Genomic DNA, 17,840 nt, shown 5'->3' with positions numbered 1-17,840 from the left:
TGTATTACCTTGCACTTGTCCACATTGAATTTCATCTGCCAGGTGTCGCCCACAACTGAATATTATCTCAGTCCCTCTGAATAGCCTGTGCTGTAGAGATTGTATCGCTGAGCCGCCTATTTCAGTATCATCTGCAAATTTGACAAGTTTGCTAACTATCCCAGAGTCCAGATCATTAATATAGATTAGAAAAAGCAAAGGCCCTAGTACTGATCCCTGTGGAACTCCACTAACAACCTCACTCCAGTTAGAAGCGACTCCTCTAATCGACACCCTCTGTTTCCTAGACATCAACCAGTTCATAATCCATCTACTTACATTACCCTGAATGCCTACAGCTTCCAATTTGAGGATCAGTCTTTGGTGTGGATCCTTATCAAAAGCTTTCTGAAAATCTAAGTATATCATATCATATGCTTTCACTTGATCTACAGCTGCAGTTGCATGTTCAAAAAATTCTAATAGATTAGTAAGACATGATCTGCCTCGTCTAAACCCATGTTGACCATCTCCAAGAATATATTTTTCATTAAGATGCTCCTCTATTTTCTGTCTAATCATTTTTTCCAACATTTCACAGGTGATGCAGGTGAGACTGATTGGTCTGTAATTTCCTGGCTCAGTTTTGCCCCATTTCTTGTGGATTGGTATGACATTTGCTGTCTTGCAGTCATTTGGCACATCCCCTGTTCTAAGTGTCATTTGGAATATTTGATTAGCGGCCTATAAATAATTTCCCTAATTTCTTTAAGTACTGTTGGAAATATCCCATCTGGCCCAGGTGATTTGTTGGTTTTTAATTCTGCTAGTCCCTTTAGTACCTCCTCCTCATTTATCCTGATCTCTTAGGGTTTGACTGGACTGATTGTTAACCTGTGGCATGTCATCTGTTTTTTCTTTTGTAAAAACCTCTGTGAAATACTCATTTAGAACATTTGCCACATCTTGTTCATTTTCCAAGATACTTCCATGTTTGCCCTTTTAGGTGTGCATAGCACAGGTGTGCCTTGCTGCCGGTGTGTCACTATGTGCTCCTAATGGAAGATCTGACTCTGCTGGCCTCTAGTCACAACACAGTGCTTTTTCTAATGGTCCCTGTTCTGTAGTAAATGGCAGAATGTGGAGCCTATAAAGATTGGGTAAGTGTTATTTTTTAATATTTCAGTCAGCTTCACCAGAAGTGGACCATTTAAATCCTCTTTACTCCGACACCCCGTTGTAAAGGTATTTATTCATGGCACGGAGTGGGGGTGACCCGAGTTGCTATTTTTAGAGCACTGTTGTAGACAGGGATATTGTTTATTGGCGATGTAGATGTCAATGTGGGAATGAAACTGATTTCAGTGAGATTCGCAATGATAACCTCTGTGATACAGTGAATGGTGTTTTGAATGGTTTATTCCAGCGGGTCAGTGGGAGAGAGGGGATGCAAATCGATTTACATTAGTAGCTGCTTTCGGGAAGTAAAACGCCATTGAAAAACAGTGAAAGGAACCGAAATGAGTTTGAATATTACTGGAGGCCAAGTTGGTGTCAACTGTGCTCCATGTGTAGCCCATTTATTTTACATTCAATTCCATTTTATTCTGCTCATTTCTATCGCCTCTTTCAGTAACGCTGCACAGCTGTGGAGAGAAGTTATGTAACTTTTCTCCTGTTAAGACATTCACTACACAAAATATGTATTTATATGCATGCAAATACACACACACACACATTATATATATATATATATATATATATATATATATATATATATATATATATATATAGTGTGTGTGTGTGTGTAAAACATTTCAACGTTTATAGTGTTAGCACATTTCACATCTTGCAAATAAGCTGTACAGCGTTTCTGAAAAGAGCAGAATGAAATGAATGTGGAATGAATGGCCTACATGGGGAGCACGGTTGAGCAGATGCCCTGCAGTGAAAGGATAATATATAAAGATTGAGAGCTGTTCAGTGCACACACATTTCTCGGCTGTGAAAGCAATCGTAACAGTGCAGAGAGGAAAATACAAACTTGAACATTTAATTAAAAAGGGGGCATACTTAGTCCAGATGTATTTGTATATCAATAATCATAAGCAGGGGGATATTTCAGAAATGCACTTTATCAGACGCCAACTGATGTGAACGTTCAGGATTACAGTCTGGCTGACTGCGTGTTGCAGCGCACAGGTCGCAGTCTTGCTGCGCAGATTGCCGCAGTGCTGCTAAAACCTGCAGAAGCCCACCGATCCCATTGGCGGAGCAGCGCAGACCTGCGGAACCTCTTCGCTCCCATTGGCGGAGCAGCGCAGACCTGCGGAATCTGTCATGTGTTGCCGTGCTCCGCAAGCCCCTCCTCTTCCGGTCGGCTGTGGCGGGAGATGTGAAGTGAAGACGCGGCGCAGGACCCGGATGTGTAAATAGACCAGTGTCCGGCCATGCTGCGAGGCTGCTCTGCGAATCAGGCCAGTTCTGGACCCGCGGACCGGCGCTCCGCGACCGGCACCGAGGCCCGCTGCTGGACGGAAACCCGGCTGTCGGTCGAGCGGCTCCGAGACCTGCTGCTTTGCTCCAAATGGTAACTTTTCTGCTACCAGTCATTTTCCGACTAAAGCACAGACTGTCTCCCTCGTCTTGTCACTGTAACTCAGACTAGGCCCGGTTATTTAATTACTAGATCGGGTGATTTAATTGATCGATTACTTTATTAATGATACAGAAGCCCATGAGCGCACTTCCGGGCCGGGTCCGAGCCGCACGCCGCTGTCAGCCTGCAGGGAGTGAAACAGCGACACTGTCCCCACTGTCCTCTCACTGTCCCCACGCTGTCCCCACTGTCCCCACGCTGTTCCCGCTGTCCCCCCACTGTCCTCCCACTGTCCCCCTACTGTTCCCGCTGTTCCCGCACTGTCCTCCCACTGTCCCCGCTGTCCCCCCACTGTCCCCGCTGTTCCCGCACTGTCCTCCCACTGTCCCCCTACTGTTCCCACTGACCCCCTACTGTTCCCACTGTTCCCACTGACCCCCTACTGTTCCCACTGACCCCCTACTGTTCCCCTACTGTTCCCACTGTCCCCCTACTGTTCCCCTACTGTTCCCGCTGACCCCCTACTGTTCCCGCTGACCCCCTACTGTTCCCCTACTGTTCCCGCTGTCCCCCCACTGTCCCCACGCTGATCCCGCTGTCCCCTCACCGTCCCTAGTCTCCCCGCTGTCCCCAGTGTCACAGGAAACCTTCATCCAACGATCTGTCTCGAAAATCATCCCGCGGGCGGGGTGTCCATGTGGACTGGACACAAGACAACATGTCCATACGATCGTCTGTGTCAGGTCATCCTTGGCGTTCAGATCTGCTTCCTAATATCCATGTATTGATCTAGCGGAGGGCAGGCGGCGGAACACGGGTTTAGTTGGAAAAAGCTTGTTTAATCCGTGTTTAGTTATCGGGTTAAACCAGTGGCTCCCAGCCCTGCTCCTGGAGAGCCTACCCTCCTGGTCTGAACTGAGCTCTCAATTACTTAATTGAACAAATTATTTCCTAAATCAGGGGCTTTTCATTATTTTAAACTGTAGGGGTTTTAATTATAACATTGTATAAGCAAATCATCTTATTAAGGAACCAACTTGTTATCAGTTACACAATTTTAACAAGTCAAATGTAAGAAAAGTAATGCTTCAATTAAGGGCTCAATTAAGTAATTGAGAGCGCTGTTGGAACACACGGCAGCAGGGCCGGGGCTCCTCCAGGGCCGGGGCTGGGAACCCCTGCGCCACCAATGCCCAGCCCTGTTTAACCGCAGTTTGCGCTGGAGAGGGCCTTCAGTACGAGAGTGCGTCTGTAAGGGTTAAATCCGGCTGAACTTGCCAGTGTTTCCTCTCTTCCTCTTCCGCCCAGCGATGACGTCCTCAGCCAGCCCGTGTGTCTGGGGGGGTGCGAACACGTGTTCTGCCGGTAAGTGACCGATCGAAGTCCTCACACCTTATAGTGACGTCAGTGTAACGACTGCCCCATAGCTGTCATTAGTGATGCTTCAGGAAACTACAGCTGGACTCACGCCACAGAACAGATGCAGAGACCCCATACATACAGACATTATACATGCATAGATGCATACCTTATACATGCGCACACACATACATTATACATACATACATAGACGCATACATTATAAATGAACACACGTACATTATACATGCACACACATACCTTATACATGCACACACGCACTGAAAACTGCACTGGCCTTACGCCCAGACGAGCGCTGGTCTCCCCCAGGACCTGAGCCCCCTGAGGGAATTCAGAGAGTAGTGTGTGCATGCGTGTAGTGAGTTGTGTGTGTGTGTGTCGTGTGCTGGGGTTGTGTAGTGAGTTGTGTGTGTGTTTGCAGGTCCTGTGCCGGGGCGTGTGTAAGTGAGGGCTGCAGTGTGTGTCACAGCCCCGTCTGGGTCAAGGACATCCAGATACACAGACAGCTGGACAGCATCACTCAGCTGTACCGGGAACTGGACGCCCTGATTCGGCATGAAGCCGCCGAGGACCCAGGTGAGAGTGCGAGAGCGAGCGAGCGAGCGAGCTGTCTGTCCTTACACAATAAATATTATAATCAAATGCCTAGATTAAAAACAAACATGGAAGTAGGACACTTTGTAAAAATTGTCTTGCTTTGCCGTTGTTTGCATGTTTTGAACTGTTTGCACATATGGATGCCAGAACGCACGTGTGTGTCGCTCGAGTCAGATGCCCGCGGTGCCACACATGCGGTCCGGCGCCCCTCAGAGACTGAGCCGTTCTGCTGTCACAGATATATACAGAGACAGAGGTGTGTGTGTGTGGGAGTGTGTATGTATATAATGCTCTTTTTTGTAAGTCACCCTTCTGCTAAAAATTAAAAAATAAAATAATATATGTTTATAGAGAGTAATTGCAGCATTTGTAAAAAGCACAATTTGAATGGAGGGCTGACGTGTCACTCCTGTAGTTATTGTTGTGCGGTTTGTTTTGTAGATTAGTTTTCACTGCAACATGTTAATGAAAGGGTGAAGGCCGATTACCGTGTTCGTTAGCGGTTAATTGGCCCGTCTCTCTCGTTATTTGTAATGAAGCTGTGGATCCTCGTTAATGTTTGCTGTCTTTGCTCCTCTGTGCCATCCCAGTGTCAGAGTGCCGTCCCCCGACCCCCGAGGCCCGGCGGCCCCCACTCCTCAAGCACAAGAAGAACTTCAGGATCTGGTTCAGCCCGCGCAGCCGCAAGGTCCGATGCCAGGCGGAGGAGCCGGAGAGGGACGGCGCCGGGAGACCTGGGCAGCCGTGCGGAGAGCAGGAGGAGAAGGGTGTCCCGGAGCCGCCTGGGGGTCCGTCACGCTGTGCAGATGTCTCCGTTTTCGACTTCTCTCCCTCCAACTCCTCCCAGGGGTCCTGCGCCACACCCCAGAAAAGCAGGAACAGGAAGAAGACCCCCAGGAAGCCGGCGCCCCGGCGGAAGCGGAGCGGCTCGACCCGGGTCAACCAGAAGAAGAGGCTAGAGGACGTGAACCGGGAGTGGGGCTTCCAGACAGGGATCCCCGGGAGTGAGGGGGAGGGAGAGGGGCCTCCAAGAAGAGTGGTGTCCTTCCTCGGCGACTCTCCGCTGGAGCCCGGACCCCTGGAAGAGCCCGGTTCCGACACTCCTGCGAGAGGATGCAGGGGGGCGGTCTCCCGGCAGACACGGAGACCCCTGGCTGCTCGTGACACGCCGGTGGTGGGGCAGGATGACCACGAGTCAGGTCCGAGCGAGAGTCTCTGCCCCCAGGCAGGAGATCCAGTGTCCTGTCCTTCAGAGACGGGCCGCCCCGGTGCTGCCGACGAGACCCCCTGTACAGAACCAGCCCAGGTCCAGGGGCCGGTGGGCCGTGCTCTGAAGAGACGCAGGCCTGTGTCAGGCTCCTGCCCAGAGAGATCCCCGAAGAGAGCCAGGACCACCGGGAGCAGCCCCCGCACCCCTGCGTCCTCCCGGCTGACCAAGGAGAGCATCTCGGGAGGAGGGGGCTCCCCGCCGCCGGCCCCCCACACGCCCAGCACCAGGACCCCCCAGAGCCCCGCCCCCCAGGGCAGCCCTGCTGCCGTGAAGAGGAACCACATGGGCGAGACGGCGCTGCACCTGGCTGCCATCAAGGTAGAGCAATGTCACTTCGGCTGGTCAGAACAGCCGGCGTCCTTGGTGCTCCGCTTGCCGTGCCGTGACCGGGGGTCGGGGGGGTGCGTAACATCACTGCAGCGGTGCGTCACCACCGTCCGCTCCTTCTGGTTTCCCCCGGGGTCACCCCACATCTCCCACACTGCCTGCTAACTGCCCAGTGAGCCGCTGCGTCCCGTCGGGGGCTGCAGGACCCGGTCACCGAGCTGAGTTGGACAGTGACAGCTCAGAAGGTGATGGGGGGCAGTTGAGCACCAGAGCACAATGGTGCCCACTCCCCCCCAGAAGAGGGATGTAGTAGGAGACTCAATTCTTAGAGGCGTAGATCACACAGTGTGTTCTAGTGACAAGGAGACCCGCATGGTATCTTGCCTGCCTGGTGCTCAGGTGGACGAGCTACTGGCCAAAGCCGGGGGGAATCCACTGGTCATGGTCCACATTGGAACCAATGACATAGGAAAAGGTAGGACAGAGGTTCTGCAAGACACATTTAAAGAGTTAGGAACAAAACTAAAGAGCAGAACCTCCATGGTAGTTTTCTCTGAAATACTCCCGGTACCACGTGCCAGGCCATGGAGACAGGCAGAGATTAGAAAGTTTAACACGTGGTTGAAAGCTTGGTGTAGGAAAGAGGGGTTTAGGTTTATGGAGCATTGGTCTTTCTTCTGGGATAGATGGGACCTGTACAAACCGGACGGTCTACATCTAAACAGAAGGGGGGCTAATGCATTGGGAGAGCGTATGTGCAGAGTAATTGACAATCTTTTAAACTAGGAACCAGGGGGGCAGGGAGCTCTGACAATGGGAGATGTTCCTCTAAGGAAAGAAAACAAAGGGAACCTGCTAGTAGGAAAGTCCTGAAATGTTTGTACCTCAATGCCAGGAGTATAAGGAACACGATGTTAGACCTAGAAGCCACAGTGCTGGCGGGTGACTATGATGTTGTAGGAGTGACAGAAAGATGGCTGACAGAAAACGATGGGGATGAATACAAGTTGGAAGGATACACACAGTTTAGGAGAGACAGGCAAAATCAAAGAGGGGGTGGGGTAGCATTATGACATTGAGGCAGAAGAACTTGTATTAGATCCCAGTAACGGAACAGAATCTTTGTGGGAGTAACTTTAGGACAAAAGATCTGGAGGATTAGTGGTAGGAGTGTGTTACAGACCACCCAACTCAGATATTCATCAAGATGCTGCATTGTACAGTGTAATCAGGACTGCATGTAGCAAGGATGTGTCTGTTATAATGGGGGATTTCAATTTCCCAAACACACTGGGAAAGCCCAGTTGGGATTACAGAAGCAGAAATAGAAATTGTTGAGATGGTAAATGACTGCTTTCTAACTCAATTTGTCAGGGAACCAACCAGAGAGCGCATGCATTGACTTGATATTTTCAAATGACCAAGATAGAGTCAGTGGGACACTAGTTAGAGAACCAATGGCAAATTGTGATCACAATATGGTTAGCTTTGAGGCATTCTTTCAAAAAACAAGGTCCAAGTCTAAAACAATGGTCTACAATTTCAGAAAAGCAAACCTTGAAGGTGTGAGGCGGCACTTAGAAGAGGTAGAAAATGGATGGTTATATTTTAAGACTATACTACTTGAGGCTCAGGAGCAATTTGTACCAAAACTTTGCAATTTGAGGATAAAAAAACACTGGCCAAAATGCTGTAATAGAGGAATGCAAAAAATATCAAGAGGAAGAAAATGTTGTATAGCGCACACAAAAGGGATGGTGATGAAACAATACAAAGAATATGTTGAGCTGCAAAGAGATCTTAAGAAAGGGATCAGCAAAGCAAAGAGGGAAATAGAAAGAAACAGCTCTTGGAGCTAAAACTAATTGAGAACAAGGGCAGTGATGTTCAGACTGTACAATGCACTAGTTAGAGCTCATCTGGATACTGTGGACAGTTCTGGGCTCCACACTTCAAGAAAGATATCGCTGCTCTAGAGGCAGTTCAGAGGAGAGCAACCAGACTTATTCCAGGTCTGAAGGGAATGTCCTACTGAGAGACTGAGGACCTGAACCTTTTCACCCTGGAACAGAGGAGACTACGTGGGGACTTGATCCAAGTCTTCAAAATCATGAAAGGCATCGACCACATCAAACCAGAGGAGCTTTTCCAGATCAGCAGGGACACACGCACCCGGGGACACAAATGGAAATTGGGCTTCAAGGCATTCAAGACAGAAAACAGGAGACACTTCTTCACACAGAGAGGCGTCACAATCTGAACAAACTCCCCAGCGATGTGGCTGAAGAGACAATGTGGGAACATTCAAAAACAGACGGGATAGGATCCTTGATCACTTAGATATTAATGGACACCAAACGAGCACGATGGGGCAAATGGCCTCCTCTCCACTGGACACTGTCTTATGATCTTATTAGAGCTGAAAATGATTTATTTTTAGTATAATATGTTTGCGATAGAAATGTTCTCTGGGTGCCTCGGCCTAGTGTCGCTCACTCTGTGTATGTGCTGCCATAGAGTAATACATGAGTAAACTCTGTGTAAGCGTGTCTCCTCTCCTGTTTATAGGGGTCAGGAGCTTGGAGGGCTGAGGATCTAGAAAAATATCAGAAGGGTTCATTCAGGGTTGCAACTCGGGCGGAGGGAGGGGTGATCTGAGACTACATGCCGAGGGTTTAGCTGCAGCTCGTTCTCGGAGACGGGGATCGGCTGACCTCACTGCTCTGCTGGTTTCTCTGCAGGGGGACGTGTCGGCCGTGCAGGAGCTCCTGAGCTGCGGAGTCGACCCCAACCTGAAGGACCACGCCGGCTGGACGCCCCTGGTGAGTGTGAGGCCGAGGGCTGTGAACCCCATTAACCCTGTGAAGCCTGACGATAAGAGTCGGAACAATCTGTATACGCTTTGAAATTCAGGTTCTTGCTAAACCTACAAACAAAAGCAGCCTCTTCAGGGTTATTGTAACCACTGCCATGGAACAGATCGTTCCCAAAAGTTACCATATTTGATTCGCGTGGCTTTACAGGGTTCAAAGTCCCTGATCTGAAGTCCGTGCCTGATGTTCGATGTGTTGACGTTGCAGCACGAGGCCTGTAATCACGGACACCAGGCGGTGGTGGAGGTGCTGCTGCAGCAGGGGGCGCTGCTGAACACGCCAGGCTACCAGAACGACTCGCCGCTGCACGACGCCGTGCGGAACGGACACACCGCTATCGCCCGGGTGCTGCTGGAGCGCGGAGCCTCGCAGAGCGTCGTGTGAGTCCCCTGTCCCCTGTCCCCTGTCCCCCCGTCCGCAGAGCGTTGTGTGAGTCCCCTGTCCCCTGTCCCCCTGTCCCCCCGTCCGCAGAGCGTCGTGTGAGTCCCCTGTCCCCCCGTCCGCAGAGCGTCGTGTGAGTCCCCTGTCCCCTGTCCCCATGAAGCAGAAGTAAGGTGGTTAAGGATGTGGAAAAATAATGACTTTTAATTACTTTTCATAGTCATAATTACTGACTTTTTAATTACCTGGATCAAAGTGTTTCAGAAAAGGAAAGAGGAGCAACAAACACATGAACACACACACACAGCAGCCACTGCTCTTTATTCTGTATTCACTGGAACTCAAACGCACAGGTGTGTTTCCGAACGCAGAGCGGCAGTCTGAGTGAGGTGTGGAGAGGAGGAGTCCATCACTTAGTCAAGTGGATTGTATCAATTAGCTAGATGGGTAGGTCTTATACATTTTGTATTTCGCTGTTGTGACCGGAAAACATTGCCACAAGGACGCTAACGTTAAGGCATTTTCATTGCAGCTCACATTGCTAAACTGCAATTGAATGAAAATGTATAAAAAATGAAAAAGAAAAACATATTGGTCGGTCAATTACAGATGTAATTGCAAAATATTCCTTTATAAACAAATAGTCACAACCTTTATAGTTAATTTGAAATTGTGACAATAATACAAGAGTCTGACACGAGGTGCGTGAGAGTTGACAGGTCTGCTGTTATTATGCCATTTCCATACGGCTTCTAATGTATTTTAACATAGATATTTATTCAACAAAGTTGTTGTGTTAGATAAGCATTCATCAATTGCATCAATTACAACGTATTAATCTATTGGGAAACTATTTGCGATGGAGACGTGCATTTTTGCTGCGTAGCGGAGATTCTGCTGAAGAGAAACGTGTTTTGTTTGCATCGCGTCTTTGCTGGCGTGCAGGTACTGAGCAATGGAAGGACGTTACGGTCTGTCATCATTCCTGGAGATTATATCTTTTTTACCCACCACAGACCGTGACTCTATGAATATCTAGCCAATCCAATGAAATCCTTTTAATTGACGGGCAGAGACCCAGAGAAGGGAGTAGCAGTGAAGAGGAAGAGGAGTATGAAGAGCAATGATGTTTCACCATATAACACCCCTTCTCATGTGTTAGTTTAGTGTTTATACCCTGGTCATGTGAGTCCCCTGTGCCCTGGTCCGCAGAGCGTCATGTGAGTCCTCTGTCCCCTCATCTGCAGTGTCATGTGAGTTCCCTGTCCCCTGTCCCAGGTCCGCAGAGTGTCATGTGAGTCCCCTGTCCCCCATATACAGAGCATCGTGTGAGTCCCCTGTCCCATCGTCCGCAGTTTTGTGTGAGTCCCCGCCCCCCCCCCCCGTCCTGGAGTCCCCTGTCCCCCTATCCCCGAGCTGAGCTAGAGTCAAACAGAGTCCGGTGCTTTATAGCGAGAGTGGAGAGAAATCGATCAGTAAACTCAAGATGTTTAGCTGAAGCTGAGGTGTAGCTGGAAAGTCACTTCTGATTTCGATGGGGGACGATCCTGGCCCTGGTCCCGTGTGACGTTTGTATCAATATTGAGTCAAGCGCGACGGAGGGACGGGGACAGACGGACGTCCAGAGACATCGAGAGAGCTGAGCACAGCAGGGCGCATCCATCAGACGGACAGACCCGGCCGGGAGAGAGAGATGGGAGACGAGAGGCAGGCTGTGCCGTCAATCTGCGGAGATGGATGTGTGTGTGTGGGGGTGGGGGGTTAGCGTTCAGTAGGTCTGATGGATAAACACGCAGGGTGGGGGGTGGGGGTCACGCCCTTTCCTTTATTTATGTACTTATTTAGATATTCAGGAATGTAATGAAATGGGTTTAACCCCCTGACCGCAGCCCCTCTGCCACCCCGAGTGCTGGCGCTGTCCGATCAGCTGATGTGTGTAGCGGCCCGTTATAAACGCCTTGAGTCACATGGTTAAAATCAGGCCTTTTTTTGCTTCGGGCGGAGGATGCGCTTGATTGCCACCGCCGCCTCCCCAGGGTTGTTTATTTGCCGCGACTTCTTTGCAAACCCGGCACGGGCCTCTCCGGCATCACGAGACGGCGGTGCGGGGGGGGCAGAATACTCGCTCTGCTCTTCCGCCGGACCGCACGGTTAAAGCGCTTCCCCGGCTTGGCCCACCGCTGCTAACGGCAGGATAAGTGTTTCTATTTATTGTTTTCCCTGGAGAATGTGCTCCTAAACTGGGAGCTGATGAATAAATGTCAGTTTTAAGTCTTGTGGATTCCCCCCCCAGCACTGGGTGCATTAATAACGGCCGCCTCGTCAGCTTTCTGTTCACCTCGCTCTTGTTTGTTTGTTCGGATGTGTGTGTGTGCGTCTTAAACCTGACGCCTGGCACTTTGTTCTCGGAGGTGTGTGTGGGGGGGAGGTGTTGGTTTGCAGTGTGCTTGGATGGGGGGGGGTTCATGAATTCAAATTAAATATTTTATGGACCAGTGGACCTATTAATTATCCTCCAGGTTTTATCACAGTTGCAGATGTTTAATCTCCAGAACCAAACCTTTTTATTTATTTATTTGTTTATATTTTTTCCCCTTTCTCTCGCTCTTTTCCGCTGCCTCTTTTTAATTAATCGCTTGATATGGTCCTGGCGTCACCCTCCGTTTCCCGGCGTCCAAGCGGCGCCTCGCTCCCCCCCCCCGGCAGGGTTTACCGTCGTCAATCCGCAGCCCTCGGGGAGGGGTTGGGGGGGGCGGTGAGAGGCTCTCGTCGAGCGCTGCGGTGTGGGAGAGGATCTCGGGGAGGGAGTTTGTCGTTTTTGTGTATCTGTCCAGGTTTGCGCTATTGGGGGTCGCACTGTTGGTTTGGGGGGTGAAAGCGGTGGCTCTCGCTCGTGCAACGGACCCTCTTCCTAGATGGTGCCGGGCCGGCTGGGGCAGGAGCGGTGGTGGGATGGGGTGGCCGGGCCTGTTGGGTCTCTCTCCGCCCCCGCAGCCCTTCACACCCCGACCGGCTGAGACACAATAAGCGGTTTTGGTCAGCGGAGGCGGCACAATGCTTCTGCCTCGGCTTTGTTTCTCCTGGTGAAAGCGCTCTGATCCCTCGGTCACGCGTCTGTGTGCGGCTGCCGGAGCCCCGCGCATAATCAGCTGTGATTAAAAAGCACACAAAAGATGGTATCGTCCAGGAAATGGGCTCCGGGAAGAACTGTATCGGAGGCCGTCGCCTCGTGTGCCTTGACACTGCTTTCAGTCTGTTCCTCCAGGGACGTGGAGGCAGAGAGGAGTCCGTCTCTGTGCTTTGTGCTGCACAGCCACACGGGATTTTCTCCTGTCGCCGCTGATAAATGACCTGGGTGTGTGTAGTCTCTGGTCGTGTATGTTTTAGCTAATGTGTATCTCCCGAGTAAATAGCCTGCGTTTCTGAGGGCAGAAGATCAATACTGTTTCTGCTAGACCCCCAGATTGATTGACTGGCTTTCTTGGTAGGTAGCTACTGAGGAAAATGGGGCTGCAAGAATATAGTTTTATTTCGATATTTTTTGAAGTTTGTTTTGATTTTCTCCTGTCCCTGTGTGATCTGATTGGTCTTCGTGGTCTGGTACTGCGTTTGTCTGGCCAAAGTTGAACACCAGAGATTATGCGGAGTTATTATGAATATGTTGAATATAATGGATGATTGAAATGGTAGTGGTGGCTGTCCTGTTCGGCATGTACTGTGGTGCGGTTAACCCTTGGTGTGCTGCTGTTACAGGAACATCTTCGGGCTGCGGCCGGTGGATTACGCCGAGACGGCCGAGATGAAGGCTGTGCTGGAGTCCGCCCCCCCGACCCCCACAGCTCTGCGCTCCCCTCTGAGCCCCACATCCAACGTGAACAAGGTAGGGCTGCGGCACGGCCCGTCCCCACTCCTCCCAGCACCGTGCTCTGGGTTCTGGCCCCCTTGAGGCTTCCCAGGATGAAGTGCGTTTACACAGCACTCTGACATGCACGTCATTTGCCCCTTAGCCCATTAGACAATGTTTGAAGAGTACCTAGCCGGCGTCTGGATCGTGACATCGTCTGCGCCGCTCTCTCGGGCGCTTCGGTGGCGGTCCTGTGCTGTTGAGCTGTAGCTGTAGAGTCAGGTGTTCGTTTGTACAGGATCTCTTTGGGCTCTCCCCCCAGGCCCCTGGGAGCCACGGCCTTCAGGACAGGGTGACAGTGCTGGGCAGCCGACTTACCAAGCCGCAGCTGGCCAAGATCGCCCGGCTGGGGAGGATGCTGGGAGCCCGGCAGACAGACGCTTTCTCCAGCTCGGGTAGAGTCTCTCCCGCTTGTCCCCGTCTTCAGTCTTCTGGCTCTCCCTGTCTCTCTCTCTCTCTCTCTCTTTTCAGTCTTCTGTCTCTCCCTGTCTCTCTCTGTCTCTCTCTATCTTTTCAGTCTTCTGGCTCTCTCCGTCTCTTTCTGTCTTCAGTCTTCTGGCTCTCCCTGTCTCTCTCTCTCTCTCTCTCTTTTCAGTCTTCTGTCTCTCCCTGTCTCTCTCTGTCTCTCTCTATCTTTTCAGTCTTCTGGCTCTCTCCGTCTCTTTCTGTCTTCAGTCTTCTGGCTCTCCGTCTCTCGGCCCTAGCAGCTGCTGAAAGCCCTGCCTGTTGTCTCCTCCCTCAGTGACCCACATGGTGGTCCCGGACGCCCCCATGCCCACCACTCTGAGCTGCCTGCTGGGGCTGCTGGGAGGCTGCTGGATCCTGCGCTTCCAGTGTGAGTGTCTGCCGTCCAGTACCGAGCTCAGAGACGAAACTCCTGTCTGTTGACCGTCTGACCTGCACAAGCTGTCTGTTGTGTTCTTCCTGCTGGGGGGGGTTATTCCTATTTTTATACATTTATCTGTACGGTGACGCCACCGCCGTTTCAGTCTCTGCCCAAGGTCACGCACAGCTCGACACCTTGAGAAGTGACACACACCTCCGAGTAGCGTTTTAGTTTTGTTACTCGGTCAGCCGATTGAGGCTTAATAATACAAATATCCACAATTCTTTCTGTTGTTTGCTGTGAGAGACGTGGCACAAAATATCCAGGATCTACACGCATAAATAAACAGGAAAGAAACGGGACAAATAGGCCTGAGTGTGAAGGGTTAAAAGCCAAAAGGTGTGGTGCAGTGTAGCCCTATTTTAGCCGGACCCCTGTGAAGACCCCGCGGGGAGCCGGCCCCTTGTGAAGACCACCGTGGCCCCCGGTTTATGTCCGTGTGGTGTAGCGCACCCCGGGCCCCCCAAGAACGCTCGGTGGTTCGATGCATCTCACTCGACTTTGCCGAGGCTTTCCGAGACGAGGATTCGGCGGAGGGGGTGATGTACGGAAGAGCTGAGTGAGCTGAGACTGCCCTGTCTGTGTTGCAGGGGTGGAGGACTCCCTCAAGGCAGGCGTCATGGCGCTGGAGACGGAGTACGAGGCCGGAGAAGGGCCCCAGCGCAGCCGCCTGAACCGGGAGAACCTGGTAATGAGACGCTAATGCTCTCGCAGGCTGTTCCCGCCAAGTGCTTTTGATTGTAAGCCCGCTTCCTCTCCGGTTCTGACGCCGATTTGGTATCCTTGCAGCTACCCCGGCTCTTCGACGGCTGCCTCTTCTTCTTCCTGGGCTCCTTCCAGCAGCCGGGAAAGGCAGACCTGGCACGGCTGGTCCAGGAAGGCGGCGGGCGGCTGCTCTCCCGGCAGCCCAAGCCTGACAGCGACGTCACGCAGACGGTCAACACGGCGGCCTACCACGCCGCACCGGGCTCAGACCAGGCCTCCTGCACGCAGTACGTCCTGTACGACCCGCGTTCCGCCTACCGGCCCGCGCGCATCCGCCTGGGCAAGGTGTGGTCGGCGCCCTCCTCCTGGCTGCTGGATTGCATTGCCGCCTTCCGGCTCCTACCCGTGCCCGAACCCAAACCGGGCACTGAGGCTCTGCGCTCTGCCGCAGTGGGGGGGTCCGGTAGGTGATCCCCATCAACTCCTCTGCCTGAGCACCGACTGTGTATTGTTTCTGACGATCTCTGTTGCATCATCGTTGAATACTGGAATCTCCAATCGTTGATGATAATCAATAATAATAATAAAACACTATAAATGTGATGTCATTGGTAACTTCATTTTCAGTTTCCTGGAACAGCTGGAGCAGCGGCTCTCGGCCGGCCCTGGAGGAGCCCCGCCCTGCTGGGGTTCATTCCAACCGAGCTCTCAATTACCTAATTGGACCCTTAATTGAAGTAGTAATTTCCTAAATCAGAGCCTTTTCATTATTGTAAACAGTAGGGGTTTTAAGTTAAGTATAAAATGGAATAAGGAACTTCTCTTATTAAGGAACCAACATTTTATCAGTGACACAATTGATCCCTTAATTGAAGTAATTTGAATCTTAAAAGTAAGTAATTGAGAGCTCAGTTGGAACACAAACCAGCAGGGCAGGGGCTCCTCCCCTGCTGATTATTCTCCCATCTCATCATCAATTACTTAATTGAATCTTAATTGACATAAGTCTTCTTAGATGTGACTTGAACTGTGTAACTGATTAAAAAAAAAAAAAAAAAAAAAAAAGTTTCCTTCATAAGACAAGTTCCTTCTGCAATTCTTTACTTCGTTTAATCCCCCTCCTGTTTACAATAATGAAAAGGCTTTGATTTAGGAAATTGAGTTAAGGGTTCAATTAAGTAATTGAGAGCAGGGTTGGGGGTCCCCTGGGACCAGGGTGCAGAACCACTGAGCTGGAGGACCGAGGCTGAGAACTACGGTGCTAATGGACCGAACCGAACTATAAATTCTGCAATGATTTAGGGTTTGTTTTTGTATAAGACGATACACTATGTGACAATGAAGCCAAACTGACACCTGTGGAGCCATGGCCTTCAGCTCAGCACCCCCGTCAGTGTGAGTCCAGCAGCTGCTTGTGCTGTGGCGCGGCTTTAACGCCTTCAGTTTCCGCATTCCTGCTCAAATCTAGGCTGTAAAAAGCAGTTTATTTCAGGCTGAGTGAGAAGTTGGGGTCGACGCATGCGGGGGGCAGGGGAGACCCTCGGGGGCCCCGGTGCATCGTCTGTCTGATTCTGTGTGCTTTACTCAACAATAAACAATCGAATCTGATCCGATGTGTGTGGGGAAGTCATTTTCTGTCTCCTGACTGCTGCAGTGAAACGGCGTTGTCTTGGTGGGGGGGCTTGGTTTCCCACGCAGAGGGGCGGTTAATAAAAGTCCTCTCCTCTGGATGTGCCGGCGCAGACTTCGCAGCCACCAGTCATCGAGCATCGACATTTTAACACAAAACAGCAGACGGCGCCGCTCTCCAGGCCGATGAACGAGACACGGAAGGAAAACCAAACCAAGTACCCTCGTCCCCCCGGGCCGGTGCTGCACGGGTCCGAGATGGGTCCGTCCGGTCTGTGTTCTCGTGCAGAGTGAAGGATCCAAAGCCTGGTCTGGCCCGCTCCCAGGAACAGCCTTTCAGTAGGATTAGTCGGGATGCTCCTAATTGCTATCGATTGCCGCTCTGTGCATTAAATTGCATTCCCGTCCTGCCCCCCCCCCCCCCCCCCCACGAGGGCGGAGGCAATTAATAGGCCTGACGATTTAAGAGTTGTGATTAATTGGAAGTTAAAAGGAAAGGGTGGGAGGAGGTGAGGGGGGGATGGGTCTAATCTTCACCATCTCTTTGCTGGAGAATTAAAGTGCTGAAGCCGTTCTTCTCCAGCGTGTAGAAACCGCTCATACCCGCCCATACCCCTTCTCATTTGATGCCCATGAATCAAGAATAATAAAAGGAAAGGTCCGTAAATCTACACGTTCCTGACCTTCTGCATTCTGTATCTCTCACAAGCTGCAAACACATTTCCTTCAAAGTAACAATACATTTCGTCATCATTTAAGTCCTCAGATATTTTCATTCTGTCTTGTGTTGCCGGTCAGACTCCCACAGGATTCTAGTTATTGGATCACCAGTTTCCCCCGTCCTTGGGCGAATCCCTGGGTGAGACTCGTTACATCGATTAGCTGTCGAGTGACCGGAACCAGGCTGAGCGTCCAGCACACGCCGCTCTGCTCGTGAACCGGGTTGGTCTCGGACCTGCTCCCGGAGTCGTCCACAGCTCTCGCCTGAATAAATCCCTTCACTGAACCTCCTCCTACCCTGAGACAGCTGATCAGTAGTACAGGAGCTCACTGGCCCGCTAAAGCGGCTGCTCTCGTCCAGTGTAATGCAACCCTGTGGGTCAGTGCGGCCCTGCCCTCGCTGTGAAGGTCGGAGAGAGGCGATAATCGAGAACGACAGAATTACAGTTATTGCGAATGCCTTTGGGAGGTTGGAGGCACAGTTTTCACTGCATACAACCCAGCAAATCCCCCCAGGGTTTATGAGTGTCTGGAGTGATGCTGGAGGTAAAAGAAGGACGGCAAGAGATTTGTTTTGCTGGATAACACTT

General features: G+C 51.1%; 1 protein-coding gene across 1 annotated transcript; it reads left to right on the top strand.

Moving 5' to 3' along the window:
- The first annotated feature begins 2,317 nt into the window (after positions 1 to 2,317).
- bard1 (BRCA1 associated RING domain 1) lies at positions 2,318 to 15,966 on the top strand. Its single transcript, XM_066687871.1, has 11 exons — positions 2,318 to 2,569; positions 3,887 to 3,943; positions 4,380 to 4,534; positions 5,146 to 6,143; positions 8,894 to 8,974; positions 9,233 to 9,405; positions 13,160 to 13,286; positions 13,573 to 13,705; positions 14,053 to 14,145; positions 14,787 to 14,884; positions 14,986 to 15,966. Exons 1-11 carry the CDS (start codon positions 2,430 to 2,432, stop codon positions 15,370 to 15,372), a joined length of 2,442 nt encoding a protein of 813 aa, XP_066543968.1. The 5' UTR covers positions 2,318 to 2,429; the 3' UTR covers positions 15,373 to 15,966.
- Positions 15,967 to 17,840: the final 1,874 nt, after the last annotated feature.

This window comes from Amia ocellicauda, chromosome 16 (genome assembly GCF_036373705.1).
Source record: "Amia ocellicauda isolate fAmiCal2 chromosome 16, fAmiCal2.hap1, whole genome shotgun sequence".
In the NCBI taxonomy this organism is placed as follows: Eukaryota; Metazoa; Chordata; class Actinopteri; order Amiiformes; family Amiidae; genus Amia; species Amia ocellicauda.
This window is presented reverse-complemented; position numbering and strand designations above follow the sequence as displayed.